Source organism: Euwallacea fornicatus, chromosome 37 (assembly GCF_040115645.1).
Source record: "Euwallacea fornicatus isolate EFF26 chromosome 37, ASM4011564v1, whole genome shotgun sequence".
NCBI classification, from domain to species: Eukaryota; Metazoa; Arthropoda; class Insecta; order Coleoptera; family Curculionidae; genus Euwallacea; species Euwallacea fornicatus.
Window position 1 is genome coordinate 622,360 of NC_089577.1, and position 13,848 is coordinate 636,207.

General features: G+C 44.8%; 1 protein-coding gene and 1 long non-coding RNA gene across 2 annotated transcripts in view; one reads left to right on the forward strand and one right to left on the reverse strand.

Moving 5' to 3' along the window:
* The window catches only part of LOC136349207 (3-hydroxyacyl-CoA dehydrogenase type-2-like), a 61,133-nt gene extending 49,623 nt beyond the window's left edge, over positions 1-11,510 (forward strand). Inside the window, exon 6 of the mRNA XM_066300604.1 lies at positions 11,481-11,510. Within this exon, the coding sequence (XP_066156701.1) occupies positions 11,481-11,495 (15 nt within the window). The 3' untranslated portion in view covers positions 11,496-11,510. The remainder of the gene's footprint in view (positions 1-11,480) is intronic.
* The window catches only part of LOC136349208 (uncharacterized), a 53,950-nt gene extending 40,361 nt beyond the window's left edge, over positions 1-13,589 (reverse strand). Inside the window, exons 1-2 of the long non-coding RNA XR_010733776.1 lie at positions 13,334-13,589; positions 13,087-13,274 (exon numbers count right to left, since the gene is read on the reverse strand). This is a non-coding gene — a long non-coding RNA (uncharacterized lncRNA). The remainder of the gene's footprint in view (positions 1-13,086; positions 13,275-13,333) is intronic.
* Between the last annotated feature and the right edge of the window lie 259 nt (positions 13,590-13,848).

The window sequence follows — 13,848 nt, forward strand, 5'->3', positions numbered from 1 at the left end:
TTTATTTTGCCATCCGGGGTCAGTAACGTCGTTAAAGAGAGGAGAAACTAGAAAGGGTATGACACCCGGCCTGCGTAGAGGCTTAAAGAGCTCGTCGAGACGACCGAATTGGGACTCTTTCCGAGGCAACCCCGCTCCGGGGATCCCGGAGAGCAGCGCCGCTTTCCGTGACCATGGAACGAATCCAAAAATGGAGGATGCATCAGCTTCCGTCATTTCGCGTCGGTTTGCAACGCATTAGCGGCAGGATCGTCGCTGGCGAAGAACCAAAATTCCTGAATCTGTTGAAGTTCTCATGGGCAGTTTTGTCCTCATCAGACCTTACTAACTGCACCGGTTAAATTTGGACCGAAAAGTAAGGAGAATTTTCAAAAAAAATTCTGGTCGTACAGGACGCCAGCGACGGCGTGCGACCCTTTGGGAAACTTAGGAAGAGACGAACGCCTGAATTTAGCCGCCGCGGAAGATAATGAAACGGCTGAAATCACTGCGATTCTTATTTGGATCCTCTTCCTTGGCAAATTATGTCCGCTACGTTAATGGAGTTTGCTTTCACAAAAGGAAAATGATGGAGGAATTTAGAAATAAATATCGAGTGGAGAGAATTAGAAGGGTCCAGTGGCGGCGTCGGAGAGCCGTTTTTCCGAAACTAATTAGATGCGAGAGCGAGCCGCGGAGCCTCGTTGAATACGTCAAAGCGACCCGCTTTCACAGCGACGGCTCACCACGTTTCCTAGATATCGACCCGCGAAATTTGAAGAAACGACGAAAGGTAGGGGAGCTCTCCGGAGATCTCGAGATGCTGTTTTTAGTCTAATCAACCCACGTCGAGGTCACGTGGACGCACCGGACGACCGAAATCGCGTCTTGGTTTCGCAGTCCATCGCTCGTAAGTGTCCTCGAAATTGCGAGAGCAGGAATCGGCCTCAGCGGCTTCACCTCTGCGACGCGGCGCCCTTAAAATTCTGAGATGCTCGCGGAGATCCGCGAGGTACGTTCTGAGAACACCGAGTTCGCTGTATCGAAGCTCGTGGTAGAGATTCCACCGGAGGTCCATAAATGAATTGTTGGACGCGGTTGGTTCCGACGTCCGAAAACTCCCCGACGTGCGCCTAAAAAGTCATTCAGCAGCAACATGCCGAAGATGTTCAGGCATGCGACTTTTATTTTAATTGATTTTTGAGTGCCGTGGCATTTTGCTTAATTAGTAATTAAAAACGTGATGCTATCGGTGGCGACAACTTTATCCTCCAAGGGAGCCTGAAGATGTCCGAATATTATGTATATTAAGAATGTCGTTGGGAAAACTTTTGCATCTCGCGCCACGCAATCGGTACCATTTTCGGATGGTACAGTCCATTTGTTGTATTATGTGAAGAAGAGTTCCCGCGACAGGCTCGACGGCAGTACCTTCCTTATTCGTCGCCGAAGCCAGTCCCTATATAAGTAAGCGGGCAGTATTTTTATGGATTTACAAATTGGTCTTGCGATGATCTAGTTCGCCATAGTTTTAATGGTCTGCGAGCTCGCATCGGCGAGCACTTCGGAATTTTTACGACTTTCATCTGTCTGAATTTTTTTTTCGCTCTCCCAGTTGTCGCACCTCGGCAGCGGGTACTTCCAGGTACTGGGCAGTTTACGGGCCGACGTGCCGGTATGGACGGACATGGGGCACCCACTAGGTGGCTTTCGGGAAAAAAGCCGACCATCTATTTCTTTTGCGTCCCGCATCATCGATTTCCGTCAGTACCACCACACAGCGACGGTTCTGGGAAATAATTAACGGGCGACTCGCGACCGAAACTCGGTTAAATCTTCTTTGAGCCAAATAAGGCCAACTCTCGAGGAACGTTTTTGCCACGTAATCTCAGTGGGGCTGACAAATGCCCCATGGATTCGCCTTAGACATGTTTTATTTAATTAATGAAGTAAACCCGACGAATGCGGCGGCGGCGGTACCCCGCTCGTCACGTATAATCTTTGATATTTAAATGGGGGCCGCGGGCTCTCGCGGGAACTCTCCTAATTGCCGCGCCGCAGTGGTACCCTACACGCACCCCAAATATCTAACTTAATGACCGGGCTTCTATGCCCAACAGCCACGTCTGGCAGCGGTCTAATGACGGTTTTCGAGGGGCAGTGATACACATAAAACTCCGCTTTATGGCCTTTTCGAACGCGAAATGCAAATTGCCCCGCCGTCGCACGGTGGCGCATTTTCAAGTTTTCTGGCCAACACCACTTGGCCGGCAATAAAACGACGAATCGACTCCTTGGAGTGCTTAACAACGTCACCCTCGACCAGCACGCGTGGAGTACCACATTTTCGCGTTTTTTGAAACTGACCCTGCATCACAGACATCGTTTCCCCCAAACTTGCCTCGACGTCCCGGGCACTCCCTCAAAACGACACATTCCCCTCAAACGATAACGAAACTGAACTCTTCTCAAATCGGGACTAAGAACCGAGGAAATGGCGTGCGTTGGAGGGCCCGGTCGGTTCTAGGCAGTTAATTAGCGCCAAACCAATTACGCCAGAACGGGCTCGTTCCTATTAACCCGGTAGAGAATGAAGACACAAACCGGCGGCGCGATAACAAATCTGGTCATCTCGTTTATGTAAATTCTTTACCCGAGTTCCGCGGTAGTACCGCGCGGTAGCCGCCCGATAATTATAAAATAGTGTTCCAGGCCGCGTGCTCTTATCAGATCCGGCGCGGTAATTGACTCATTACACTGGTACCCGGGTACCATCTTTTTAGCCTAGGTGTGCGCTAGTAAAAAACTTGCCGCTGTTTAGATAAGGGACCGAGAGAGGTACTGCCTTGTTACCGTTCCGCTCTTGTGCCGATTATCTTCCGACCGGACCCGGCGATAAGTCCGCAGGAATTCTACTGGGTCTCGGAATAAGGTACTCGAGGTACCACGAGATATCAGAAACGGAATTGCTTCTGGAGAGCTACGGGACCAAAAACGGAATTTAGTCCGATTCGAGGCGGAAGTCGCAGTCGCTGTAGCAACTTGCATGCGTAACGTGGAAATCGATAGAAATAATGATCGATTTTCGGGTGCTTTTTTCGAGGCCCAGTACGTGCCCATTTCACAACTTCTACAAAGGACTGACGAGGTCGCAAAACGCTCCAATCCCCATTGAGATTTTGCATCCCACCGTCCTCATGAGGTCTGGAGGAGCTTCGCTCTCCCCCGCCAAAGAGAGATCGTCCTCGGGGGAAAGGGTGGTGGAAGCGCACACGACTTTTCTGCGTAAACCAGAGAAGGCGTCGCGACGCGGCTCATCCGGGCGATTAATCCAAAAAGGGACTCCCGGAATTTTGTGACGCACGTCATTACAACTAAGGCGACGTTGCCGTCGAGAACGAAACGTCACAGCCGCCCGAAGGGACGTCGCCACGTTTATCTAGGAGGCTTAAACCTGACAGTTGCGCCAGGCATTTCCTTCTGTCAGCGAGTTTTATTATGGATCGCGCTAGAGGGCGTTGGCGCGCAGATATCGGAGAAATTCAGGCATGGCGGCCGCAAAATTCGTCGAGTAGTCGGGAAAAAAAAAAAAAAAAAAATGACAAACGGGCTTCTCCCATGAATGAACGAAACGAAGCGATTAGTATGCAACGTGTCCCCATCTGCGAGCCCAAAAAGTAAATCTCGTGTGTGATTAACGAGTGCCGCATTATTCAAATCCGAGTCGAAATTGTGGGTCACGTCGTGACCGAGGAATGTAACACACGCAGAAAAATTTGAATTTTTGGTTATTAATAAGCCGTGTTCTGCTGGTGGTATATGGTGCGCGGTGATTTATGGCCGCGGCCATTGTGAAACATATGAAGATGGTCATTTGTTCGCGCTTATGATGGGATCGGTGCGATTTTTGCAGGTCTAATGATCCCATATTACGTGCCGGGTCGGCGTGGGATCACTTCGCACTCATGATGATTCTCGGGGCCGATTGCGCCGTTCTGTTCGCACGATTTGAACCCGGACTATTATGACCAATTATTTGGGTTGTGTTATACATATCACGCTTACACGTAATCTCTCTCGCGTTCCGATCCACTCGGTTATTAACTAAACACCATCTTTATCTCGGACAGTTAGATAATTATCGCCGCAGTGAAGATATCACGAAATTGCATTATATCTGGATTCGCAGGAATAATAATACGTATAAATAAAGTCTCCAAGCTGGCTGGTGCAACGCGGGCTACCAACATCTTCTCACGACCACACATCGGCGTCCCACTGGGAGAGGACATAACTCAGCCGTGTCACATATTTTATCGTCTAATCTCATACAATGTACGAGTGATTAGTTTTTAAACGACTATCGAAACGGCTGTTATGGGAGAAATCCATCCAACCTGCTGCATGTACAACATTGCCAAACAACATAATCGAAAAATAAGAAATTTCTCTTTTAATTGCGGGAATTTTCGGTGGAAGCGCCCTCCGGTGGGCAAAAGAAATCTCACCATGAAACCGTTCATACAAACGAGCGGTACTCTGCATTTGTGCGTATAAACATCGAACAAGCAGGTTTAGATCTGGCGGTTGTGGAGGCGATTAGGCGGCAAAGGGGGAACCAAAAAACCACGTATCTCTGCCACTGCACGTCGATGCTCGAAGAGCCGCTTCGACATTTGGAGGTTTTTAAGGGAGCACGACGAACACCGGGGTCGTCCCAAAGGAGGTTCGATTGCCAACAAACGGAGATTTTTTTCCCTACTTTTAGAAAAAGTTGAGGAAAAGGCAGTGGCGCATCTGAGGTCCGAAATTTTAAGAGTTATTCTGGGAAAAAAGACAAAATAGCCGAAACTCTCAAAATGACCCGCGATTTTCACTCGGTACTTCCCCGTTCCTAACGGGGTCGATAGCGCGGACGATTCGATGCCTGGTGCGAAAGGGGCAAGACCAAGAAGTCGAGTAACTTAGGTGATTCTGACGTCAAAATCGGCGCAAAGTGAGGTTATAATGCTTATTTACGTTTGGTGGCGCCCTCGTCGGTAGTCAAACGCAGAACTCCTGCCCGTGATTTGAAACAAAAGAACGATGTGTCGTGGCAATTAACTGAAGTTGTCGCGAGACGGTGCAAATTCGTGCTCCCTTTCTGAAAACTGAAAACCGGATGTCTAAAACGTTGGCGCTCTAGGAAGATCCAATTAACCTACACTAACCCGCGATCCTATAATTAGAAAACCTTAAACGTTTGTTGTAATGATAAAAACTTTATCGATCGACATAAAAATAATGTCTCGCAATTAACGACCATTAATATACTCGGAGCTTTAACGGCCGCAATAATCCATAACTATTAAACTGAACGACTTATTCGAATAACTTTATAGACTTTTAAAGGAAAAAAGCAGATCACTGTCTTTTCATTTTTACCACAAGAGAACGCGCCTACTTGACCTTAGTGGGCTTGTCACGCGACAATGGTGTCACACGTCAATGGTGTCACACGTCAATGTTAATTATTCATTGTTGAGCTGGTCGTTCATCGACGAGAACGAGTAGCCATCGTCAGTCGAGAGCATTTTTAGACGCCATAAAATGTCCCGTACTGCACGGTCGAAATTCAGACGCAGAGCGGTCTCAATTTAACCACTCGGTACACACGCTGGATTTGTCGTTTCCAAGTCGAAAACGGGACAGAGGAAAGTCGTGCAAACAGGCGGACAATGATAACAAAAAAGTGACCTTACGGCCGTTTGGGGCAATAAATAAACACGCCCAAATGGGCCATAAGTGTTTCAAATGTGCCATTACGACCGAAACCGGGTTAATAAAGACACTTGGACGGGTTTTTCGCGGGTATTTTGCGATAAAATGGCGAAAAATCACGGTCATTACGGCCCAGTATCCCGATCCGAATCGACTCCGTTGAGTGGGAATTTATGCTAACACGTTTTTTTGAAGAAAAATCTGGACCTCTGTTGCAGCACGGTACGGTACCGTGGTGCTAAAATTATCCTATAAACTTGTAGATAAGTATAGTAATTACGGTTAAGTACCAGGTTTTCTCGTAAAAGTTGGTATAAAATTAATTCTAATGGTACCCGGGGGACGGATCATATGACATTTAGAACTAGCTGAACTCGGAATTCCTCGAGATTTGCGCAATCGATCGGAAAAAGACAAAAGGGTTGAGTCGATGGCGTACACTTAACACTCAAGGTTGGTTTACCGGTTGTTTATCTTAAAAGATGATTTAATTAACGATATTACAATGTTAGCGGCTCTTCTATGTGGCCGAGGTCACGCGATAATACGAGTTTCATGGCAAATTTAAAAATAATAAATCAAAATAAAACTTTTTACTTCAACGAGAAATGAATACGCCATCGTGGGATTGGCTCGCTATATAGACAAATGAAGACAAGAACAACGCGGGAATTCATTAATTTTTCCACTTCCTTGTTCGTTTGCATTCCCAGTTTTAGGTTACTTGAGTGGACGTTCGCGAATGATATATTGCCTAGCGCTGAGACCTACTGAAGGCCTCGTTTTTCGCCCATTTGCCTCGTGAACTCAGTCCAACTCAAATTGGAACAGAAACAAAGGACCACGGACCGTCCTCTTCGCGGAGCGGCCGAAATCGTTGCGTTCGTGAATCCAAGATGTCTGCCATCCGTCATTCGCCGACTCTAAAGCGCTTCTCGACCAATCGATTAATTGCCGTTCTCAATTATATTTGTTTACACTGCGCAGAGTCCTCGAGAGTAGAAGTTGCACATTTTTCCCCATAAATCAAATTAACTCCGCGGAGGACTTAATAGATGGCGTTGCTGGAACAAAAAACCATCATTCCCTCGGTTTGACTGCCACTTATACCTAATCGCAATAAGAGCAATAATTATGATCATCTCGCTCGGCTTATGGTTTTCCCATGTTTACTCCTACCATAACAATAATTACGCTTAAGTATAATAACAGTCTTTAATCTTTCTCTTGCTCCCAATTGACTTTTAGGTGTATTTGGGCGGCGTTGCCGCACTGCCAGACATATGTAATCGTGTAACCACTATCGGGGCCCGGAGAAGTGGCTAAAATGCGGCAACATCGATTGGCATTATCGTGCCAAGGAAGAAGCGTATTAGTGACAAAAAAACGATTATTTAGTGGAAGATGAAGACGACTTATTCTAGTTCTAACGGTGGTTTTTTGCGTCGTTCGATGCTGTTAAGCCTCTTTTGCTGCCCCATTTTTTCGTGAGAACCGAATATGGTACCACCGATGACTAAGTAAGTAAGAGTCGTCGACTTTATATCGTCGAAACGCATCTAGGTTTCGGGTTGATTGAACGAGCGGATAAATTGCAGGTACCTCATCATCTCGGCCACTTGTCGAAATTGGGATAAATGTTACGCATTTCGCATACAAGTGCATGGTACGTCGGGCAGAACCATAATCGAATCCCGACGATAATTCTCCCGAGCAACAAGCCGTCAGCCTTAACGGCATATTAACTTTTAAACGAGATATTACCACATCGCACTCGGAGATCCGATATTTTATTACCCGTAATGGGTTTGCGGTGGATTCGATATATTTTCAATTGTGCGCATAATTTGAAAGAAACAATTTCCTCGTTTCGCACCATCATAGACAATCTCTTACATGAGATGTAAACTCTTCTAGCGCCAACTCCGTTTATCGGTCAGCTGTGGCAGAGATTGCGGCGAGACCATCTGTTGCTGCCTCAGCGATTGGGGAAAAAAAAAATTATAATGATGTTAGTTCTGAAAGTGCGGGTCAGTAGAAAGATGAAGCAACCCGCCGACGTGTCTTCGTATCGGTACTGACAAAAAAAAAATAAAAAAAAATAATAAAAAAATTAAAAAGAAATAAAAAAAAATAAAAAAAAAAAAAAGACGCAGGTGACCATTTGGTGCCGGCTCTGTAATGGCGTTTTCACCACTCTCTGCCTGATGAAAATCGCCCTTCTCCTCGTATCTCCTCGACAACTCTCACGCCCTCTCCTTCGGGGACTACGTCGTGTGTGATTTTTCCAGAAGCGGCTTTCGAAACACATTCTAGAATTTCCGTTTCCGTTCGGCCTTAGCAATTTTCCATTGAAAATCTCCAGGAAAACGACAGACCCGACTGTTCTCCCGTAAAAAGTCAGGGACCCAGCAAACGTGCATTTCAATCAACCGGTGGTTCTAACACAGTTTGAGTGCATTCAAAGATTTCGCATTCTGATTCGTTCTGACCGCCTACGTCACTGCGTTGCTGTCTAAATTGAACTGAATCTTTCCTGAATTAAATGACACAGTTATTCGTGGTTCACATTAAGCTCTCATCATCATCTTAGGTACATGTGAACTAATTGTAACCGCAGAAGGAATAAGAACAAAACCCCGCATTCCGCATTTGTTTCGTGTTTCTGCGACTTCGTGGCGGGTTCTTGTGCGATTCTTCTGCATCTCCTGGATTTTTCTCGATTTTTCGCTGAGCGGTGTCAAAATCTTAAATGCAGGCAGGTCTTCAGTTGCATCCCGAGTTTGACGCGTTTTAACACGAGTGAATTCAGGCTCCTAACTAATTCCCTGAAATGCATAATTAATTTGACACCGAACTGCCGCTATGCTCGGGCATATTGAATACGCAGCTAAGTACTGTCGAGTGGCTAGCTGGCATAAACATCGAATTTCGACACGAAATAGCGAGCGCTCGTCTTGAATGGCGAATTAGCTGTTCTCCTACAAAAATCCAGTGGTGTATCACGACTATTAATTTATTCACGCGTTCTTCAAAAACAAAAAAAAATCGTCAAACTTCCCAAATTCGTGGTTTACTTCGTTCCTCCCTTCTGCGCTCCTGTCTTATGGGCGAATCCGCCAAATCCGGCAAAATTTCCTGAATTTTCGCACCGAGGTGCGCCACCGACTCTCGCAAAATTGTCCATTTGTCCTGTTTGCACTCTGTCCACCAGGCATCGTATTACTTTTTTTTTTATACAGGGTGAGTCGGGAGGATTGTGCCAAACTTCAGGAGCGTGTTGTAGAGGAAAAATAAATGTAAAAAAACTCGAATTTTGTTATCCGATTTTCGTTTGTTTACTAGCGTAAATAAAATTAAAACATAAAATTAAAAAAATTAACAAATTTCATAAAAAATTCCATAAATGAACGTTTGGATATCATAGTAAATGTTAAAAAATATCGCCATTAACTTCTAAACATTTTCGGCTTCGTCTATGAGGAGCATTCGTTGCGCTCCTGATTGTTTCATGTCTTTCTTTAATGGCAGCTGCAGCATTTCTAATGCGTCGAATTGGTGCATCTTGAGCGTCCACTTTTAGTCTGTACACTTCAGTTTTAAACCAACCCCACAAACAATGGTCTAGTGGTGCGAGGTCTGGAGACCTTGGAGGCCATCACGACCAATCCAACGTTTTATTTACGCTATAACTTGTAAACAAACGAAAATCGGATAACAACATTTGAGTTTTTTTTACATTTATTTTTCGTGTACGACACGCTCCTGAAGTTTGGCCCCCCGACTCGCCCTGTATAACTTCGGCCCCATAAAAACGTGAGAGGACAGCGAGGTGGGTTACTCCGAGCGCTTTGGCCTGTCGAATTTCGAAATTCGATTTAAATTATTTTTCGAGAATTCAAATCCGAGATCGGCGTTACGCAAAACGTAGATGAACTGAAGAAAGCGAAACAACGCACTTCGACTCGCTTTCTTGTGTTTACATTTTTCCCAACAGGTGGCGTTAATTTTTCCGGAACGGGAGAGGAGTTTCGGGTCATTTCCAGCAGGACAGGGCAGGATTACAAATTTTTGTCGAAAAATTGCAGGCAAGAATCAGCCCCTCCAGACGACTAAAGTGTTTCGGGCCGAACAAAGGCGACAAGTTCGTTGAGCCGTAGTGACCCAATTTGATTGACGTTCGTTTTGCAAGATGTCGAATAATTTAAGGGGACAATTAATGCCCTCCTTGCAGTGCAATTCCTGCAATTAGCCTGGGTACAATTGGATTTCGGTCTCTTCCACCTCGTTCTTTTGTCCTTGGCAATCATACCCTAAGAGCCATCAAACCGGTGATGGGATTTGGTCATCAGTTGAGTAAATGGCTGCCCCGGTGAGCAGTAAATCTATGGAGGCTAAATAGCGCGACCGGTGGCTTTATCTTCAGGAATAAATCATACGGACATAGGAGCGTTCACGGGAGCCCTATATAAACTTCCATCATACGCAAGTATTGCCATTAATATGACTTCCTGACAATATAATGCCCGCGACGTATAAATAATCTCCGAACGCGTATAGTTCTTGTGATATTTAAGACCGTAAACGTATTCAGGCAAGACCACCGTGCTTGTCTTGTAAGTATGCTGCGGTGGCTCTCTAGTTTCTCTCTTTTGTCTCTTGTATGTAGTTTTAGTTGTGTATGATTTGATAATAAAAGAGGTCAAAAAAACGGTTCCCACGCTACCGACCACGAGGTTTGATGAGGATAATTATTCCAGATCTTTATTGTCGGTTAGTTAGCCATCTATTCTCGGGCAGAAGATCGCTCTTTATTCGTTGTAGTTATGGTTTCGCGCCCACCAACTCTAATAACGCTCCCATTGTGGGCGATATTTACAATTTCCTGTGTGTCTTCCTCGGCCAGAGGCGTACCATTTTATTGACCTGTCTCGAATCGGCAGTCCATAAGTATTAGGAATCAAATTCTTCGCGTTTATATAGAAAGGGAATTAAATAATCGTAAGTCTGTCAAACGGGCCCGGCGGTTCGCGACGTGTAATGGTCCGGTACCACTCGTTTTCGCCTTAGACGGCCAATGGTGCAATTTGTATGTGTAACGCTCAGGCTCATCGCGGCTGTGATCTATGTCTACGGTCTCCGTTGAAAAAAAAAAAAGATCTATTTCACACTCCCCGTTCCACTTGCAGCCAGAGAGAACACCTTGCAAAATTACCGCGCTTTTATTGCCAATTAAACATATCGGGGAAGAATTGGATGGCCCCGGTCATCGGGGGCAAACGGCCGTAAATATTCCGGACCACAAACGTCACAACCGTTTCTGCTAAATGGGACTCGCGCCCATAAAACCCATCGCTAACGCTAACGGAGGGCGATAAATCTTGGCGGGATTATCGCTACATGCGTACACATTTTTCTAACCCTCTGATGCATGCGGAAAACTCTCTTGGTTGGAGAGTAACGAGGCTGAAGCACCAGTAGATCTATCGGTATGGGCAATTGTTTAAAGATCGGGGCAGATCCATAAATCGCCCATTGTGACGGGGGCTTAATAATACATCTAATTGAAAATCGCTACCGCAATGTGCGAACGGCCCGGGGCCATTTAATAATGGATTGCGTTCGGGCACGAGATGGTCAAAACAGTACGCGGTAGCACTGTACAGAAGCGTGTGCCTTTTTCGCCATCGGCCGCGCCACTTGTGAAACGGCCTTTAACATTACTCATATATACATTTCAGGTGAAATTCCATTGACAAGTTTCCATCCCGGGACATCGCTTATCCCTTGGACGGAGCCCGTGGTTAGGCCAAGAAACATGCAAGGTCTTCAGCGAAGATATCACGAAAGTCCGTTAGGACGGGCAGGGCTGTTTGAAAACTTTTGACACGGGGAATTTGTTTCCTCTGCATTTGGAGGAGAGTAAATGTATTTAAATATACTGAAACTGGTGGAAAGAAGGTGATTCTATTTGACGTTACTTTCGCCATGGAACTCTTTCCAAAAAATGAGCAAAGATGTCGTCAACTCCGCAATGAATTGAAATAATTTAAAATAATGTAGAAGATAGAACAAAGCATGTGAATGTAGAGGAAATGCACTCCTAAAAGCACTGCAAGCACTGTTGAAGGAAAGTCACTCTGTCGTGCTCTTCGACTCTTCAGAAGTCAGTTAGAGCCAGGAAAACCGTCCGCCGATCTGCAGCTTGTTGGTAATCCACAGAAGTTAGGAAATTCGATGGAAATGCTTGAAAACTTTCTAATCGTACGATTCCCCGGGGGAAAACTTGAGATACGAAAATGACATTTCAAGAAGCTTTTTTTAGCACCCGCGACTTGGGAGTCGCCTAAATACAGTTAATGGGCGGAAAAAAGTCTGACATTCCTATGCTAATGCTCCCTATACGGGAAGATTATTTATAACAGAAATAGAAATCTGAAACGTTTATTAATGTAATAAAAAAATAAAACAAATATACGTTTCACAATCCGGCTCAGAGACCATAAAGAATCGTCTCTTTGAACGGCGCTTTCGATATAAATTGTCATTAGTAAAATCGTAATGTAAATCTCCGACCGCCCGATGGGCAGCATCGGTAAAACAAAACCGTATTTCTGTACGGAACTCTCGGGCAGGAGCCGAGGACCAGTTCCGTAGGCCTCGTTGTCAGATACGATCACCCTGTATACATTTGAGTTAAATTCAAAAATGCCCTTTAGAATGTAGCGACACCCTGTAATTATGGCGGCGCATGAAGTCGTACATCATCAGAACAAGTAGTGTGAGAATAATATAAATACCAAGGCTGGTAATCTACTCCGGTAATTACCAACTGAATGTCATTTAAGGTAAACTAAAGTTTGATCTCGATCGTGATGTTTCTAATAAACAATGAGAAATGTTAGCGGGCGATTCTCTAGAGTTTTCTCAACGAACGTAAATTATTATAAGACTATAGGGAAAGCTCTTGGGAGAATTGCCTCGAATTGGGAAACACCGGAGCACTTTCGGGGACTACTTAACATTCAATTGTTCCATTGGCAATTGCCCGTTTTAATGAGTCCAATCTTTCATTGCGCGGCTATCATTATTTCGCCCGAGATGTCACGATACAGTCCGCCCGTTACGGCAAAGGTTAACCTGAATGCGACGGGCAAATTAACACTTGTTCTGATTGAAAAGCTTTGCCGTAATCTCGTCATCTGCCTCGTTATCGCAGTGCGGACATCGATTTCGTGTTAAACGCATAAATATGACTGTTTCAGGCAGATTGAGTAGGTTTTAAACCACACGTTTATGATAAATCGAGGTTGAAGCGATCGTGCTTGAAGCAGCTTTTAGGCTCACCTGATACCTTCGGAAACAGTCCTTTTCAGCTTGACCGATACTGTGGCTGGTCAAGTTTCGACACACCATTGGGCCTACTTGTTTGGGGACGCACCACTCTCGCTCCACAGACAATCACTGCACCGCGGCCTCCATTTCTCTATGAATTGCTCGATAACTTGATCGGGCTTTAGACAGATTCGCTACTTCTGGAGGTCACATATGCAAAACTTAATTGATTGATTTGGAACTAAATATTGATTCAAACCTGTAGAATCTGGAGTCTTCCGACACGAGTGTCGAGTGTTAGGGGCCCAAAGTCATTTCCATCGGGAATGTTGCGGTCTTCGACCGAAAATACTGCGTAATTTAATAAATATCGGTGGAATAGAGTTTTGCCCACTTACAGTACTAACCAAAAATTGAAGTTTGAGAAAATGGCGGAATACTCGCGATGTTGCCAACTTACAGAATTAACTGTTCGGAGTATACGAATTTAATTGCTCTAACTACACTTTCTGCACTAATGGCCTACTTCGCACATATTTACAATTTCATTAAATTTATATATAATAAAAAATATATAATATTAATTGCAATTAATAATCGAACAACTATATTTTATTGTAAATATGATGAAAGTGGCCCAATTTCAAGGAGTTTTTGGAAACCATGGCTATTTACACCTTGAGTAAAGTTGTTAGCTTCAACATAAAGGTATCTGGCATGCATGTTTTACCTTTTTATCGCTAAATCTAGATTTACATTTTCGGAAACTTCCAA